The 18,799-nt window shown below is 39.3% G+C and overlaps 1 protein-coding gene across 4 annotated transcripts in view; it reads right to left on the bottom strand.

Annotated features, from left to right (window-relative positions):
• The window catches only part of KIAA1549L (KIAA1549 like), a 156,082-nt gene that overhangs the window by 48,086 nt on the left and 89,197 nt on the right, over positions 1 to 18,799 (bottom strand). For all 4 annotated transcript variants that reach the window (XM_083724236.1, XM_083724237.1, XM_083724238.1 and 1 more), the window contains 6 exons: positions 17,011 to 17,070; positions 15,007 to 15,158; positions 13,604 to 13,775; positions 10,683 to 10,846; positions 4,213 to 4,403; positions 907 to 1,034 (listed from right to left, as the gene is read on the bottom strand). In XM_083724236.1, coding sequence (XP_083580362.1) covers positions 907 to 1,034; positions 4,213 to 4,403; positions 10,683 to 10,846; positions 13,604 to 13,775; positions 15,007 to 15,158; positions 17,011 to 17,070 — 867 coding nt within the window. The remainder of the gene's footprint in view (positions 1 to 906; positions 1,035 to 4,212; positions 4,404 to 10,682; positions 10,847 to 13,603; positions 13,776 to 15,006; positions 15,159 to 17,010; positions 17,071 to 18,799) is intronic.

Here is an 18,799-nt window from a genome sequence, read left to right as displayed (position 1 = left end):
GATTAAGTGCTTTGAAGATGGAGGACAAACATTGATCCTAAACATCTGCAATCAGTTAAGTATCTTTAAAACCATATTTAATGCTGTTTGCAATGCAAGCTTTGTAAGTCTACATTAGTGCAAAATATAGTACGTTCCACATATATTTTTTTAAGATGGAGCTGCAAGTTTAAGATCAAGCCATTCACTGATAACCAGATAGCAAGAAATTTTTTAAAATGACTGATTTCACACATTAGTTTACAATACAGTATACAACATTCAAAACTCAGGAAGAGCAGTAAGCAAGCAAAAAATGAATAACAAAATGCTGGGAATTAATATCCAGTTCTCATTAACTATAGCTGGTACACTATTAATCACAAAGCCTACAGCTTCAATATGAAAAATGAGACTCTTAGGGGGTGCTCTTTAGCTTAGGACCTTAGCAAAGACAGAGAAAAAGGAGGGTGCCTAAAGAACAAAGAATCATCAGCACTGTGGACCACCACAACTTAACATCCAGTTATGCCTAATTAAGGCATCCTATCAGATCTGGGGGAATTGAAAGCCACACTGAAAACAAAAAAGGGCTATTTGCTATGGATACAAATCCAGGTACATGAATACAAACCACTGTACCCCATTTTCTTAATGTACTATGAAAACAAGCCAATGATTGCAACGATTCAAGAGTCTGAACAAATATTGAGCTTAGTGATGAATGGATAGCTTTATAGAGCAGAGAAATGTGTATAAACAAAGAGAGGAAACACAGCTAGAGAGAAGAATAGATGCATGGAGGGTTGTTATTTGCAGGGCATTAAAAAAAGAGTGGCTTGCAATACTGCATATTCTGTGGCAGCATATCTCCATGGGAGAAATGGCAGTTATACAGTAGATCTCTCATCAGGAAACATTTCTCACCATTTCTCTTTCTTCCCTCCTCTTTTGTCACTTTCTGCTGTGCCATTACTTTCTGTGGAGAGCTTCTGCCTGACTTGGGCTTTCCTGATTCGTTGCTGATGACAGAACCGTTCTCACTAGGCGACCTGCTGCAAGTAACCATAGCAACAAGGAAGATTGTAAGTTTCTCCTGCATATTTCTCATTTCAAGGTTATTGCATTAGCTTGGTTTGCATCGCTGACTTCTTAAGCCTGATTCTTATACAAAAAGAAAGATAAAAATGTTGCAATAAAGAAACACAATAAAATCAAGGAGGCATCCACAGTACATTTTCATAACAGCTCAGAATTTAGAAAGATTTCTATGCATTCACAATTGAATGCATCTCCTTTGTAAACTCACCGAGATAAAGGGAAATATTGCAAAAGACAAAAAGTCACTTTCCCCTCTATACAGAGGCCGTTAAAGCATTCTGACTGCACAACTCTTTCTCCTTGCACTCTTTCAGAAATATGGCTGCACTCTCATTCTGTTCGTCATGTATGGAGTCTGTATGCAGCTGTGTTTATAACTGCATAGTAAAAGAAATTGCTTTGCAATAAAAATTGTTTTATAGGCTCTGTATGAGGAGGAAAAGACCCTTTTTAGCCTCTGCAAGATTGTCTTGTATCCCTGGACATTTAAAAAGAAGAGATATTCAATTGTGAATGCATATTCTCAATACAATTTTGCACACTTTCACACACAGAATCAAAGCGCTGTAGAGTTGGAAGGGATCCCAAGGGTCATCTAGTTCACCCCCTGCAATGCAGCTAAAGACTTGTATGCATATACTGTATGGGTTAGTTTTATGCACACATATTTTTGAACAATAAAGCTAACAAGAGAATATAGCAACCAACCCCTTCTAATCTAACCCACAAGCATCCACAGCAAAAAACAAAAACAAAAAACCCTTCCCCCTTCCTTGTCCACAGAAGCAGCAAAGTAAACAATAAACACAAAAGAAAAGGAGGGGGGCAATAAGTCACAGCTGATGTGTCTCTCCCCTTCCTAGTCTTGTAGAAAATTAGACTCTTCAAGTTTTGTAAGGCTGTTAGGGAGAGCTTCAAGTTACCATATCTATGTCATTTAAGTGTGATGTGAGATGCAGTTCTAAGTGTTTTAGCAAAAGGCTTAGGTGATAAATTATAAGGATGCTATTTTTAAAGGGAAACTTGGTAGTACTATTACAAATGCATTTTGTAATATGAGATAGCTTCCCTTAGTAGTATTGATATCAGAAAGAAGGAAGCAAATCAACGACTCCTTTATTGTAACGAGTTCTGGTAATCTACTGTCAAGTCAAGGAGCAATCACTGTCAGAGCATAAGACAAGGGCATTTTCAATAAATATAAGACAAGTTTATCTTTATAATTAAAGAATCTTTGGTCTGACAGAAAGTAAACAATTTCTACAGCTGTTAGGTAGCCTCAAGTCTGTGGTTAGAACTGATGCAGTAATTATCTGCAGCACCTCCAAGGCATCATGGGACTGATTCAGCCGCATACCAGAACTTTAGGTCTGCACATTTAAGGAGGATTAAAGTGCTCTGTTTCCCCAGCACAACTACTTCACTAATTAAAAAAAACCTGTCTGTTTCAGTGACAGGTAAATGCATTTTCCTTCCAGTAGCACCTTAAAGACCAACTAAGTTAGTTCTTGGTATGAGCTTTCGTGTGCATGCACACTTCTTCAGATACACTGAAACAGAAGTTACCAGACCCTTCTATATAGTGAGAAGGTGGGGAGGGGTATTACTCAGAAGGGTGGTGGGAATGGGTGATTGGCAGATCAACTTCTGTTTCAGTGTATCTGAAGCATGCACACGAAAAGCTCATACCAAGAACTAACTTAGTTGGTCTTTAAGGTGCTACTGGAAGGAAAAAAAATTTTGTTTTGACTATGGCAGACCAACACGGCTACCTATCTGTAACAGGTAAATGCATTGAAAAGGTGTGGATTAATGGCTATCGGGAGGAAATGTAAACACCACACAAACAAATCAAGATGAATGCTCACTGTAGTGTAACTGCCCCTCAAAAAATGCAGAATGAATGTGTAATAAAGAGTGGATATAATCTAACCTCTGTGTAAGCTTTGTGCAAGCAAATCAGGATAAATGTTCAATAAGCAGGTTCTTCAGAGGGGCTCCATTTAGCTTAGCAAAACTGTTTCTTAAGATGCTTTTAAGTCTATATTTTCTGCAGTCTTCCCCCCACCCACTTTAAGTCCTCAACCTTACTGAAATAAATCTGAAGTTTGAGTAGAGAAACTATCTGGGCATAAAGCGGTAAGTAAATTAATAACACTTCTGCACATTCTCTGTATGTTACACTTGCACCTCCTTCCCTTGAGATGCTGAAACTGAGTTCGCAAGATCCTCAGGAAATGGACCTATAATTTTGGTTGCATTACTCTTGTAAATTGCCATGATAAAATAAAAACAAATCAAATCTCTTACATCTCTATTGCGGAAACTATGTTATCTCCAAATATTCATCTTTCTGACACTGCAGAGAAGCCTGAGGTGACTGAAGAGAAGTCTGGCATCTGAGGAGGAAAATCCAAAGAATGTCTCCAATGATAAAGGTGGATCTAGGAGAACTCACAAACTGTGGGAGGAATTCAATGTCACGCCTAGGCGATTGTTCCTTCAGGGCAAGTATTTTGGCTTAAAAGTAAGGTTATTCCCCCCCCTTGCCCACAACGGTGCACTGCTCCAGGGTTTCTTCTGTCCCCTCCCCCCAGAGCCACTCTCAGGAGGCACCAGGGGAGGAGAGGAAGAATGTCGCATTGTGCAAGCAGAAGTCCCTGTACAGGGCTTTCGCTGACAGGACTCACTAGTCGAATCCCAACCTGTGAAGCTGCTCCATTAGAGGATAGAGCAATTCCATGTCCCTGGGCTAATGAACCACATCCATCTTATTTGACTTAAGTTTCCGTTTATCATTTGAACTAAGCAAACAAACAATTGCGGACAAAGCAAGACAGGTAAGTGGTTATATAAAATGGAAGGCCACCTAACAAAATGTAGAAAGTCACTTTTTGTTAACCAATATCCCTCGAACAAGAAGAACTTGCAAAAATATATTATAATAGTAATATTTTCTGTAGGAAACCTAGCTAATCAATATAGCAGTCCATCACTCTGGCTCCAATATCTCTCTCTCTCTACACACACACACACACACACACACACACACACACACACGAGAAAGACCATTAATGGTTGTAAATTCCACAGTAGTTTAGAATTAAGACTGACCAGGGTGTTCCTACTTACCTCTTTCTTGTGTCATTGGACTTTGCAATTTTAGCAGTGCTTCCATCCTGAATAATTTCCCTCTCCTGAGAGGCAGGAGCATCTCTCACTGGAAGTGGCAATACTACAGTCTCTTGGGTTACAGGCAAAACCTCATCTTCAGCTCCCTGTTGGCCCAAATGTTGCTTGGCATAGTCAAATCCTTGGACTGGCTGCAGATATGGAAAACAAAGGAGTTCTGAATCAGATATACATTTAATACATTTTTAATTGTACAATTCAAGATTTAGCCAGAGATGCACATTGTGTGTACCTAAGAGTGAAGGGAAAACTACTCATATTTATCAATGCTTTTGTGGAAACAGAATTAATGGGAAAGTAGCTGCATTCGTTTTTAAGTATTTTACTGTTGAGTCTAAATTGCATGCCTTATTTAGAACTCCTTTTTGTGACTGAAAGCATCATACATGTTTTGGCACTTGTTGGAAACCCATGTGTCTCATCCCAATACTATTCTTCTTGGTGGCATTTCCTTCTTTCTTCTTTGGCTCTGGTGACCCATGTAGTTTTGTTTACAGGCATCCATGACATGGATAATCATGGATGATAAGGTGGCTGCAACAGCCAACAGAATTAAATAGCACTGTAGGCCAATTAAGCTGTGAGGTCAATGGAGGAAGAACATTGCACCAAGAATTTGAGGCAGCTTAGAGTAAAAAAAAAGGGGCTTCAAACCACAGGGAAACAATGTTCAGAATGGCCCTATTTTTAAGCAGACAAATGATTTATTGGAATCAAATCCATGAGAGAGAGAGAGAGAGAGCAAGAGAGAGAGAGAGAGAGAGAGAGAGAGAGAGAGAATGAATCAGAATATGGGAAAGAAGAAGGAAACAGAAAATATACCAGCTTATTGTCTGCTTCACAAGTCATAGCAGGTCAACAGGAGATTTTTTTCTACATAAAAAAAGTCCAATGTTTCTTAGACAGACACAGCAATCCCCCAAAGATATAAGATGGAAATGCAGCGGGAGATACTCTGACCTTGATGAAATCAGTGTCTTCTTCAAACACTGTTGCTTATATCACCCAGAACAAAATGGTTTTGAAATATTAAGCTGTACCCTTGTGTTACTCCAAAATATAAAGGAACAAATGTGAAATTAAATGGCATGCCAAAACAATAAAGTCATGTTTCAGGCCTTTTGTATTAGCAACTTGCTGGAACATATCCATTTTTAAACTTTACAGATGGGCTGAAATTGTCTACTATGCAGAGCACCACATTAGCTCCACTTTTGTAACTTGTGACGATCAATTACATTCAACTGATGCATACAACATTTCACAGGTATACCACCTCTAAACTTACATATGTTGTATTTTATACATACATACATACATACATACATACATACATACATACATACATATTTGAATTCTGACTGAGTGGGGTCACTTCAATATACTCTGAAATGAATGAATCACAGCAGCCATAAATACTGGAAGAAGAGAGTATAGATACTTAGCCTGAGGCCTTATGGTTGCCATGGGTCTGCCCTTCTGCCTTTCTGCTAGGGATAGAGGGCAGCATAGATGGCTCGTAGTAGAGACATAAAATGGATTAATTTCAGATTGGTCCAGAATAAGGAGGGTTTCAGTCCCATCTGAAATGGCTTCAGGAGGCGGACCTATGACATTAGATATTCAAATCTTATTTCCAATTTTGGACTGTCCTCCATCACCAATGTGAAACCCTATTACAATGTTTCACATAAACCGAGCTAGAAGAACATTCCAGTGACACTTCTGTTGTCAGAGCCATTTGAAGGAAAAGCTCCAGTTCCATCTTAGGGGAAATTGTTAAAACACGTAGAGGGCAATGAGGACAACACTTGATGAATCCGTTGTGACATTTTGACTGAAACAATCAATAAGCAGAGCTATTTTAGAGTCAAACCTGTCAAGTGTTTTTTCATTCCTATCACAAATCACAGGTTTCCAATGAACCTGAATATTCTATAAAAACAAAAAACAAAAGACCCTGGTTGCAGCATGGGCATTCAGGAGACACATTCAATGGCATGCCAAAATTATCCCGGTGGGGGGGGGGGGAGAGAGAGATAGGTTTTTCTTTTTCAAAATGAAGTAAGACACTGAAAAATAACTACAGGGGGAGGTTTCTCACCTTCTTTCAATTTTTAATGCACAGAACATTGTTTATACAAATTAAAGGTTATTAAATTCAACTGTCAGAAAGCAATCAATGTGTTGCCAACTGTGCAACGAAACCCTTTATCCTTATTTTTTAGCCTCTCTAATTTCTGCAGTGAAACATGTCTCTCCAGTATTGGTCTCTACAGCCACAGCAGGCGCTGTAACCCTCCAACGGTTTGGCTTTACCCACAGAGGCGCACTCCTCAAGACTGACAGGTGTCAGCAATAATGTTAAAAGTAGACTGCCCCCTCCCACAGTGACATAATTGTGTTGAGAATGTCTTCAATTCTAGCTCACAGACTCCTGTTTGCAGGGTGTAGATATCTCAACACTAGACATCACGTTGCATATTGAGATTTGCCAGGAGAGGAGATCCTCACAGGGTAGCTGCTTTCAGTGCCACTATGCATCCTCCATATCATATACTTTCACACTATATTCTGGACTGTGGGGATTATTATTTTTTAAAATAATAATAGTATAATAATCTGACATAAAAGTAAGGGGGCAAGCTTCTGACACTAAGAAGCTCCTGAATAATAAAGGACTTCACATTAGAGACCTAATTAGGCTGGAGTTTCAATCTACTTCCATGGTTTACTTGGCAAAACTGTTTATTCCATTCTGGCAACAACTACGCAGGAATACAGTAATGGGGAGGAAATGTGTGAACTCCAGAAATAAACCACAAAAATCATTTCAGCATTGTAATATGCCCACCAGTTCGAAATTTCGTGTCACAATAGTGAACTGAAGCTGACTGAATACTGTCAGATGAACAGTTCTGTGAACATAAAAGTATGTAAATGCCCTTGCAATGGAACTCTACAGAAATGTGCTCATTTAATTACATTAACAGCAACATTTAAGCCAACAGGCACACATTATCTGTCATAAAAGCACAGGGTACAGGGTACATACACCTGACTTTCCTTGCCCTTCAGATATAAAATCACTGTCTCTAAAATCATGCCATGAATTAAAATGAACAGAGATTTAACACAGATAGTCTCCACATCAAAACATAAAATAATGTAGCTGAAATCCAACACATTCAATAGTCAACCCTTGCAATGTATTTCAGTTTCTATCAGGCAAAAAACCCTCATAAGTTTAACAAGAACAGATGCCCTTATTTTGGAGAGCATGCTTATGTGCATTCATTCACTTCTTGTGCCAAAAACCTCACTTCCCCCACTTTTCTTTTTGGTTGAACTCAGTTGACACAAATCTAGTGTAGTACAGACCATCCTTATTGTTAAAGCAATCAAGGATGACAAAAGGATTTAAGAACTCTCAAGATCATAAACTTGATCTTTTCCGAGTACATTCAATTTGCCCAGCTTCCTTTAAAGAGCTGTCCTTAACAGGACGGCCTGGGTGGCACACCAAATCTCTTCCCTCACCTGCTGCATATTGTAACATTGAATGCCAAAGGATTCATTACCCCTCTATCCTTTCAATAATTCGCTTAGTTCCATTCACAAAGGGAGAGTTCTAAAAGGTGGTCCAGCAGGCAGCCCTTCTGTGCAAAGAGCTGCAGTGCATAGGAGTCTCTTAGCAGCAGCAGGACTGCAGCACTGATTATGCAGTTCCACTCTCCTTGTTCCGCCTTGATATGTGAAATCAAAGCAAGCAGAGCAGAGCAAATAAAATAGAAACACTCCACAAGAATAAAAGCAGCAAGCCAAGAAGGTTCCTTTTCAGAAGGCTTGAAACGTTATATTTTGCAGAGCAAAGGCTCACAAATTACCCTCAGCAGCAGCAGTCCTAATCAATAGATTTTAAATATACACAGATTATAATGTCATTTCATAAGCATAATTTTAATAAACAAACCACTTCAGCCATATTCACAGGACAGATTTTTCATCCAGAAGGTTTGCAGTGCTCAAGTAGTTTCAGGCATTTTTGCAACTAGAGAAACAACACACAGTCTATTTAAATACACTAAGCACATATTACTGGCAACTATTTGCATTGCCAAGATTTTACGCTTAATAATTTGCTAGCAATTACAATTACTGTTATGCCTGACAGACCAAAACTCCAGGCAGGCTAAAATGAAAACAAAATGTTCTTCTAATTTCATTAATCAAACATTTAACAGAAGAGCACATAAATCAAAAACAGGAAGGACCTTTATCCTCTTATCCCTGTGCACAAATGTTCATTTAATTATACTATCCAAATTTTATATTCATGGCAAGAGCCTTAACTAACCCACAGAATTCCGAACTGTACAGATGCTGGCCAGAGTAATGAAGTAAAGAGCAAACAAGATGTAAGCCAGGATATGTACCCAGAGGATCATCTGCTGTTTTTCAAGTGTAAACTTTAGCCGCAGGGAAGAAGCGATTGTTTGGAGGGGGACCATGGTGCTGAGAGAGGAGAAAAGAAGGTTCCCAAAGCTGAGTCTGAAGACTCCAGATAACATTCAAGGCCATACGAGCACTTCTTGTTGCTGGCAAGACATCTTCAACTTCACCAAGTAAACTCAAACACATTCCAATACTGAATGTGGAATGCTCTCCTTAGAGAGGCTCACTTGGTGCCAACACTGTAGTTTTTCTGTTGTGTTGCCAGGCCTTTTAGGAAAGTGCTTCAGCGTTCCGTAGATTTGTGTGTGTGTGTGCATGTGCATGTGTAGGGTTTATACCTTTTGCACTGCTGTTTCATCTATCATTGTATTTTGATTCCGGCTTTACATTGTACCGTTCACATTTCATAAGTATGCATTATTTTCTATTTTTATAGGTACTGAGAACTACCCAGAGAATTTCTGTCATTGGACAATTTGGAAATTCAATAAATAGATACATTCAAATAAATAAGTAAACAAGCAAGCAAACAAACAAACAAACCATAGGCAGGTGTTTCATGAAAGCTTATCTGTCATCAAGGATCTTCTCAATGACAAGCCCCCAAGAACCATCCAGGAAACAATAAGCTTTCCTAGAACACAACAACTGCAATTTATTTTCAGACTCAGGTGAGGTAGCACCACTTGAGGCAGAAACTTGCTGCTTCCTATGAACTTTCAACCTCCAGTTTCAGTTCAGCCAAATGGAGGTAAAAAAATATTGAGGATTTCCCTGTTGTTTGCTTCACTATCCTACTTGTGAATCTGTTCAGATTTTTGACTCCAATCATATTTCTGGCCTCTTCAAAAGAAAAATAAATAAATTGTGACACCTGGGTGGGCTATCCATTTTTGCTATTTCTGCATTTAAACTATATAAAAGTGATATGATATTATTATCAAAATCAGAAAAGAGACAATCTATTAATGTATACAGTCCACCCGCAATTTAGCCTCCTTTAGCTTGTGTGAATTCAGCTTTATGCACTTGGCTGAAAAAAATAAAAAGGGGAGCAGGCATCCAGTGAGGGATATCAGCAATTCCACCTGCCATTGCATTCACCTTGAGCATGCATTCAAAAGTGCAGGGAGAGTGTGTTTTGACTATGCACCATTTTGGCTTTATGCACTATCCTTGAAACGTAACCATCACGTAAGATAAGAGTCGACTGTACTGTTTATTTTTATTTTTTTATTTCATAAAATTTTAATAAGGTTTCTAAATTTTTCTTAAATGATGTCTTGCTTTTCCTTTTAGATATGACTAGTACCTAGTATCTAGAATAAAAACTTCTACAAAACATAGAAGTAGTGATTGATATTGATCAGGATATTTTATTCCCCACTTTGACCTGGTAGAGCTAGATTGTTTCTTTCTTTCTTTGGCATGCAGGCACAACGGGTGAATATCTATTATCTCGTTTCAACCATGCTGTTCTACTATGGTCATGAGGCACTAGTAAGTTAATAGAGTGTTTCAAACACCTGATAATGGCCTTTTTAGACTCCCTGGCAAAAAGAACTGAATAGCAGCAGTTATCAATAAGCATACTGCTATGAATCAAGTATTCTATTCTGTACTTCCTTCTAACCCTCCTCCCAATAATGCCTGCTCAACCTGTATGGTTGAAAAAAGAGGGTTTTTTTAAAGGTTATTCTGAAGACACATTAAGCAGCTAGTACTTCATCCGTTTCACAGGGACTTACACTATAAAGATTGCCTTGCACTTGGGTGGAAGCCTATAAATGGGAACGGCTTCATTCTGTCTCTGAGCACAGAGTATTTATTGTCTTACTGGTTTAGTAAAATCTGTCCAAAGAGAGCACAATCTTGTTCTTCAAGTACAGAATGATGAAGAATGTAACACTGAAGAAGAAATTCCCATTCCTGAGCCTGGGATGAAAATTACTTACTTTGGCTCTCTGTGGTAGGTTCATCATGGTGTCTCCCTTGAAGTCATTTTTGTTCTTCCTGCACAGAACTGCCGTGATAATTATGATGATGACTGTAACCACAGCAATGGGAGCCAACACTGCAGCAATGATCCATAGGTTGTTGGGTGGGTTTTTTACCACAGCTGTATATAATAAAGAAGGAGAGAAAGTAAACTTATAAAGCAATCTTATAATGAGTCAGACCAGCAAGTCCAGTACTGTTTGCTCTTGGCAGGAGCTCTCAGAAAGTCTCACGTAGGCAGATATTTTCCCCAACTGTTCAAGCATGTGAATTGTGCTCTACCACAACCTATGGAGGACAACCATCACTATCAGCTATGGTGAAAAACGGTGCAGAGAGTGACTTGGCTTATTATTGGAGAAATATCAGGGCAATGTCACTTAGGGGGAAAGCTAGAGTTCAGTGGTAAATCACATATTCTGCAGGCAAAAGTTTCATTTGACAAGCCCCTGCCAATCACTTTTGATAATACTGAATTCAATGGACAAATTGTACAGCTTGGTATAAGTAGCTTCCAATGTCCCACTTCACCCAAGATAATAAATGGGTTATTTAAGCTGTAGCTCTAATTCTTATCAGTTATGGCAGAGGTTACCTTTCCCACTTCACCATGCACCATACAAGCACTTAAAAACTACTAATTGAATGCCTTGCTTTCTTCCATAACACTCAAGCCATAATATTTATAAATTAATGATTAGTAAAATAACACTTAAGTAACTAGAAGTTGGAAAGAGGTGCAGGTCTATTTCCATCTGGAGCAATACTTAAAATCAATAATGTAATATTAATATTTCCAGAATTAGCCAAAAGATGTCATAATCACTGTAAATAATTAAGAATTTATATAATATCCAATATTTGAACAGTTTGATGGAAATTGTATTTTTTATTTTCACTTTATTTGTGAATAATCTGTGTAATTTCAGTCATGACAAAGCTGAATATGAACAATTAATATTTAAACTTCAATTGACAAGGTATCTGCTCTACAGAAGAAATGATAAGTGATCTTTTTAACATTCTTTTGGACATTGCCAGAGACTGCAGCATTAGGCGAATAACCAATTTAATAAATGAAAAATTATAACCAGAAGGGGAGGATGGATTTCAGTATTTGGTTGCCATTTGGAGTCACACATGCATACTTGTCCTTTATGATCAACAATGACAGGTTCTTTTCTCCATATTGTCAATAATAATTATAATAAACCTACTAGTTACTTGGGGCTAATGGTCCACTGTGACTACATTCTACAATTATATGATTAGTTTGTCTCTTTATTTCTTTATTAAAGAAAAATCGGTACAATATGTTGTAAGAAAGTATTAGAAAGTATATTAAGAGTAAGGTAATAGTTATAAGTATATTCAAAATCATAAATGACAACTATATGGGGAAATGATGGGAAGTCTACATTTAATTTAATTTACTTTGTTATATCTTACTTTATTTTATGTATTATTATTTGATCTTAGCTTAGTTGAAATCTAAGTGGAATTAGAAGTTTAAATGGTAAAATAATTTAAGAATATTCTTTTCTTTGTAAGTATGTATGTGAATGTGTGAAGTTACATCTGTAATGATGTTAATGAATTTCCATAAAGGATTTTTTATGCAAAAAAAAAAAATAGTTTGTGATCGGTCAATATATTGATCTACATTTATATCAGAATGTATACTTGTGGACACTTAAGAGTTGTCATTCACTGATTTGAGAAAACTGTTAATTGCAGGAAAAAGCTAAGCTCTAACATAAATAATATAGGCTTGGTTTGCACATCACACTAAGCAAAACCATGGCTTAGCACAAATGAATTAGCTCCAAAACAGGAGATTGTGGCTGCTTTGCTCCTCATAGGTTGATTTGCTGCTATGCTAAACTGTCCAAACTCAGGTCATTGTTTAGCTAACTCCAGGCTAACTGCAAGCTGCCAACAATATTTATCCTATCATTTGTGGATCTTGGTTATTCTGCGAATGCTAAATCATGAGCTCAAGTTTGGCCAACACACAAAGTCAGACCATGACTTAGTCTCAACGCAGAAACAGAATAACTGTCAAGGCGCAAAGTGGCCCTAACTTTGTTCTAAGCCATGGTTTGCCATAATGAGATGTGTGAACCAGGAAAATCATTTTAAATACAGTAGCTAAAATGAAAAGATTGATACAGACTGCTTACAGCACAGGAAGCAACCAGCCCATGCCACTGCTGTTTGATGTCCATTAATTCTAATGGGATGTGTATGAAGCAGCAACAAATGCCCCACTTAAATATTTATGCAAGTATTTAGCATGCTCTGCTTCCTCCAATTGATGCTGGTTATTGGGGGTGGGAATCAGAGAAGAGTTAGAAAACTGCCGGACTGCGTCCAGATCAAGACTTCCAACCCAGTTCATATTTTACATTCACTATGTAAAGTAAAAAAATGTTGGGATGGGATATTACCTCAAATGCCTTTGTAGACTTTCAGAAAACATGGTTTCCTACCGGCCTATAGAGAAACAATTCTAAAGCAGCACATATCTCTTTTAAGTTCTACATTCTGGCAGCCATGAAAAGCAAAGAAGTGATATTATTTTAAAATCATGCCTTCAGCTCTAGTTCTCGCCTTAACATCGAAGAGTCAGTTAGAGTAGATGATGATCCTAGCTATTATATATATATCTATATCTCCCCAGAGAGGTCTGTTATCATTTAAGCTACATATTAATAAAGCACATAAGAAAGTATCCAGAGAAAAACATAGCATTTACAAGAGTTACTGCCCAAAGTAGATTAGCCACCATATGGGGATGCTCCATGTTGATTTTATTATAACAGGCAATCAGAATAATTATAATAAACTATCTGAAAGCAAAGCAAAGAATCCTTACGATCAGCTTGTACTTGAACGACATATCCCAGTGTCAAGGCCATCCTCTGTGAATCAACAGTGCTCAAAATTTTGGCAGCTGTAGTGCCCAACAAAGGTTTCCCGTTGTATATAGTATAATAGGTCAATTCAGCAGGCTCCTTGGGACCTGGAATTCGCTGCATTTTTACCATCTTATCAAACAAGAGAGAAAGACAAAAGGGGGAGTGGAAATCTTATTTATAGTATAAACTTACGTCTATGACGAAACGGATAATATTAGCATAGAAATAGACTGATAAATTAGATATACGTTTTCAATTGAAACAGCAGTATACATAAATGTTCAAAGGGGGAATGTTTTGAGCAGAAGCATAAAAACCATGTTGATGGGAACCTGTTTATATCCCACAGGTTTGCTCGATAGCCCAACACTTCTTCCATGTTTCCACCCTCTGGGTGCCTTGTTTCTCCCTCTGGCAAACTTTGCTCAATGACACATTGGGTTCAGGAATACTGCCCCACTGATAATTAACCCAGTAGCAGGAGTGGCAGTCCCATACCATCCACATAAGAGGCAGTGCTGTCACTGCTGGGATGTCAGTTCCACAGCTTTGTCCCCTCCTGCCCAGTGGTGTCTGAAACAGTCACTAAATTGCACTTTGTGGCCTTGAGCACACATACCAAATAGGGAGGCACTCAGCCTAGTTCTCTTGCTCCTTTACACAACCATTGCCAGCACAGAAAATAAAAAGGGGGAAACCCAAGCCATTGGTTACAATCTGGTAGAGACAATGGGTTGCATCCTACTAAGTCATACTCAGAGAAGGCCCTTGAAACCAATGGATTAGGATATGGGTAGCTCAGGTGGGAGAGCATCTGCCTTTCCTGAGAAAGTCCCAAATTTAACCCCCAGCATCTCCAGGGCATTTTGGGAGGCACCCCTACCTGAAAACCTGGTCTGGCCACTGCGAATCAGTGTAGACAGTATTGAGCTAGATGGACCAATGGTCTGTGCCAGTGTAAGACCCTATGATCCTACTAGACTTAAATAATTTAAGCCCACTGGTTTAATGGGTCTACCCTGAGCATGACTTAAACAGCTTCAACCAAATTTAAAGGCCATTTCAGTATTCCATATTGTCACATTACAAATCTTCAGTGTATCTGGTGCAGATAAAAGTGTTACCTAATTCAATATCATTCTTGATTAGAAGAGGGGGAAGCTAATAATTATTTGCGAAATTATTTTGTAATTTATACAGAAGTTAAACAACATTTGCTTGTTCCAATTTACACGTTTTACAGCATGCCTCCAAGTAGCTTCTAGATTATACACAAACACGTTACATACAGATTGTAACAGCAAGTTAAAAACACCAGCAAAGTGGGGGGTTGGGGGGGGAGGATGGTCTTAGCACCCACCTGCACAGTATAGCTGCCGACTGTAGTGGCTCTTTTAAATCGTCTTCCTTGTTGATGGGACATCATGAAGAGTGGTGCTAAACGCTGCTCCATTAGTCTTGCAAAACTCTGGTTATTCACCCCCAGCATTGTAATGTCAACTCCCTGTATAACTGTGAAAGTCATGGGGGGTGAAATTCTGTAGCAACTGATTAAAGATATAACAACATCTGAGCTGCAGGGACATGTACAGCTATGGAGCTGAGAAAAACAAATTGGGTCACCTAATCCAACCTCCTTTTCAAAGACTGGTTATCCTAAACCTGCAGATTGCCTGTGAAACAGGTTTTTTTCCTGAAAACTGTCAAGCAGGCAAGTTTCATAAGTTCGCCCCATAGGGCAGCTTATTTCATTATTGAGCTGTTCTTACAGATAGAAGTTTTTTTCTCCAAATACTTAACCTAACTTTTCATTCCACAGCACAAACCCCTTTGCTTCTGATCAGCTGGTCTCCTCCTGCTTTCTAAACTCCTGTGAATTGTGTGGATTATTAACATATCCCTGCCTTAAACATTTTCTCATTAAGCACTGTTCTTTACCAATGATGAAATTAGCTTCCAGAAAGTATATGCACATCCACTTATGTGCACGCATGTGCACACGCACACTGAGAGGTGTATTGAAGCCAAAGTGAACTATTGCAGTTCGAAAGCACCTCCGGGTGCAAGTAGATAAATAGGGACCGCTTACCAGCGGGAAGGTAAACGGCGTTTCCGTGTGCAGCTCTGGCTCGCCAGAGCAGCGATGTCACGCTGGCCACGTGACCCGGAAGTGTCTCCGGACAGCGCTGGCCCCTGGCCTCTTGAGTGAGATGGGCGCACAACCCCAGAGTCTGTCAAGACTGGCCCGTACGGGCAGGGGTACCTTTACCTTTACCTTTATCCAAAACAGCAAACCTCCAAAAAATGGGACATGTTTGGAAATGAGAGCCCTCACAGACTGCTGCACCTCCTAGATCAGCCTTTGCCAACCTGGCACTCCCCAAGATATTTTGGACTGCAACTCCAGCCCCCATCTAGAGGTGGCCAGGTTGGCAATCAATATGAGATAGGAAAAAGAGCAAAAGAACTGGGGCAGAGGAAACAGTCTTTACAGGACAGCTGATAGGCAAAAATCCACAGAGGGCCACAGAACTGGAAGTGGAATCCTGAAGAGAAGGCAGTTGTGGTACTAGGATTTCAAGCATGTTTGGTCATAAGAGTCATAAGAGCATAGGAAACACTTGGCCCTCATAGAAATGGCCTGAATTCATGCTGGTGCATGGAAAACAGAAAGTTAATCAGGCTCCATTACAAAGTACAGTGCCTATTTTAACTTGTGGAACCAAGAAGTATGGACATAGTTCTAGCCTAAAGGAATATTTTCCAAGTAGCACAGGTGCTGCAGAGCCAATTTTGATTCCTTTACTGAATAAACCTCAGCATTACTATATAAACAGTGCCAAACAGATGCAAAATAAAGCCCTGTTGCTGCACAATACCTACACAATCTCCGAGTTGTTGTTGTTATTGGCAGGATTGCAGTTTTTGGTTCCCCTTGGAGGAGAGATGCCACAATATTTGCTTTAATTACAAATAAAGCAGCATAACATGAGACCACCAGCAGGCATTCCTACAAGCTGGCAGCAGACCTGCTCATCAGTATGTCTTGCTTGTTGACCAGAAGGTTGGTGGTTTGAGCCCACCTAGGGACAGCTGTGGGCAGAATTCCTGCATTGCAGGGGGTTGGACAAGGTAACCCCGGGGGTCTCTTCTAACTCTACAATTCTATGAGTGCTTCAAACAACACATAGCAACTATAGAAGCTGTGAGTCACTGAAAATCCCAAATTCATTAGCAGGTAAAAAAAAAATCCTTTTCATAATAATAATTATAATAATAGAATTCAAAGTGGAACATAATTCAGAATAAATCATGGAAAAGACAGTGGATGAACTTTTTCCTTTAAAAAAATGCAAGCATTTACCTGTAACAACCCAGTAGTCTCTAGTTGCTTCTGAAGTGTCAAGATTTGGATATTCCAAAGCTTTGAAACAAAAGAAGAAAAGAATTATATACAAAATTTATGTCACATTTCCAAAACTGATTTTTATAACTATAAACAGAAAAGAACATCAATAAACAAAGACTGATTATGTTCCCAGTTCCTACTCACTATGATTAACTGCAACTAGGTTTTGTGTTCCTGAAATTACAGGGCAGGACTTGCACTGTCACGAGTGTAAGAGCAGTGTGAAGGCAGGCTTCAGCCCTGGCAGCGCTGGTTTTACAAAGCAAGCCCAGGAACTTCTGAATACATATCCACCCCTCTGTTGTTCTGGCTGCACTATAGATCTTTGATCACCAAGGGTTAGACTGATTTACAGTTACTCACACAAGAAGCTTCGGAAGAATGTTTCATGTAACTGCTAACCAGTGAGGGGGTAAGCAAATCAAAGCAGGATCATGAATGATTATTTTCTTCAAATGGTGTTTTAACACTCATTTCACAATATACTTTTGTCAGCTTTTTATCTAGGAAGACACTGGATCTTTAAACGGTAAGCCGTGGAAATATAGCTATCAGACAGAATAAATAGCAGTCAGGAGGGTTCAGTTCAGCCTAGAGGCTGAATTACAAGATGCATCCATCCTCAAACTGCTTTTATAGAAGAAAACTTTGCAAGCTCGTCCTGACAGCCTATTGCATATTTCCACTGCAAACATGAGGCAAAGAGAAAAAATGTATATATGACCATCAAGAGTGGTCCTTTTTAAAACTGTTTGCCTTTATGTTTGTACTCCCTTCTTCATTACCTCAAGTCATCTTTCTGCTTTATTGTGAATTCTTTGGAGAATGGCATTATGGGCTCCCTTACCCAGTTAGTTGTCTTGTTTATGTAGTGAAACAGCAATGTCCTTCTCACCTCACAATTCCATCTAGCATCTCCTTATTTTGAGGGGTCATAATCAGAAACTGGACCTCTGGTGTACAGTGGATGGCTGTCCAGCTGGCATTTTAAGTCACTTATTTTTGTTAGCAACATGCCTTTCATATCTTTACCGCCTATGTACTGTACAGGATTTTATTTTGTTGCAAGAAGCATGGTGCAGCATTTTTTTCAGATCCCTACCCTAGGTTTTTAATTTATCTGTTCACTACTTTAAAGAAAATCTTGGCCACAGACACAGTCCACCAAAAAAGTCAGTCATTTAATGAAGAGCTAATATCACAAAATACTCTATATTAGTGGTTCATAACAGTATGAGTAACCAGCTGTTTTCCTTCTGAGGTGCACTTCAACCATGGTTTTTTACTTTTTTCTGATCTGGGCTTCTTTTAAGAAAGGAAGCATCATAGTCTAGATTGGGGTTGGCAAAGTTTTTGTGGCTTGGGCCGGTTCAGTCCCACAGGTGTGTGTGCTCACATGCACATACGTGCAAGCGCTATTTCTGGTTCTCCTTCCGGTGCAGAAGAGACGTGCGCAGCTTCCCATTGGCTGCAGGAGCTTCCTGCAGCCAATGGGAAGCCAGCCAGCATCGTGGAAGGAGGTCCCCACTCAGCTCCGTGCCAGTTTAGCACAGGAGCCAACCGAGTGGCCGGCGAGGGTCCCCGAGCAGGTGGCGGGGGTCCATGGGCCGGTTAAACAACCAGCATGGGCCGCTTGTGGCCTATGGGCCTTAGGTTGCCGACCCCTGGTCTAGATGGATATAGGATATGTTACACAGGAGAAAGTTTTGGAGCAGAAAAGGCTGTGGTGCTTAACTTTCAATGG

This window comes from Podarcis gaigeae (assembly GCF_964106915.1).
Source record: "Podarcis gaigeae genome assembly, chromosome: 1".
NCBI lineage: Eukaryota > Metazoa > Chordata > Lepidosauria > Squamata > Lacertidae > Podarcis > Podarcis gaigeae.
This window is presented reverse-complemented; position numbering and strand designations above follow the sequence as displayed.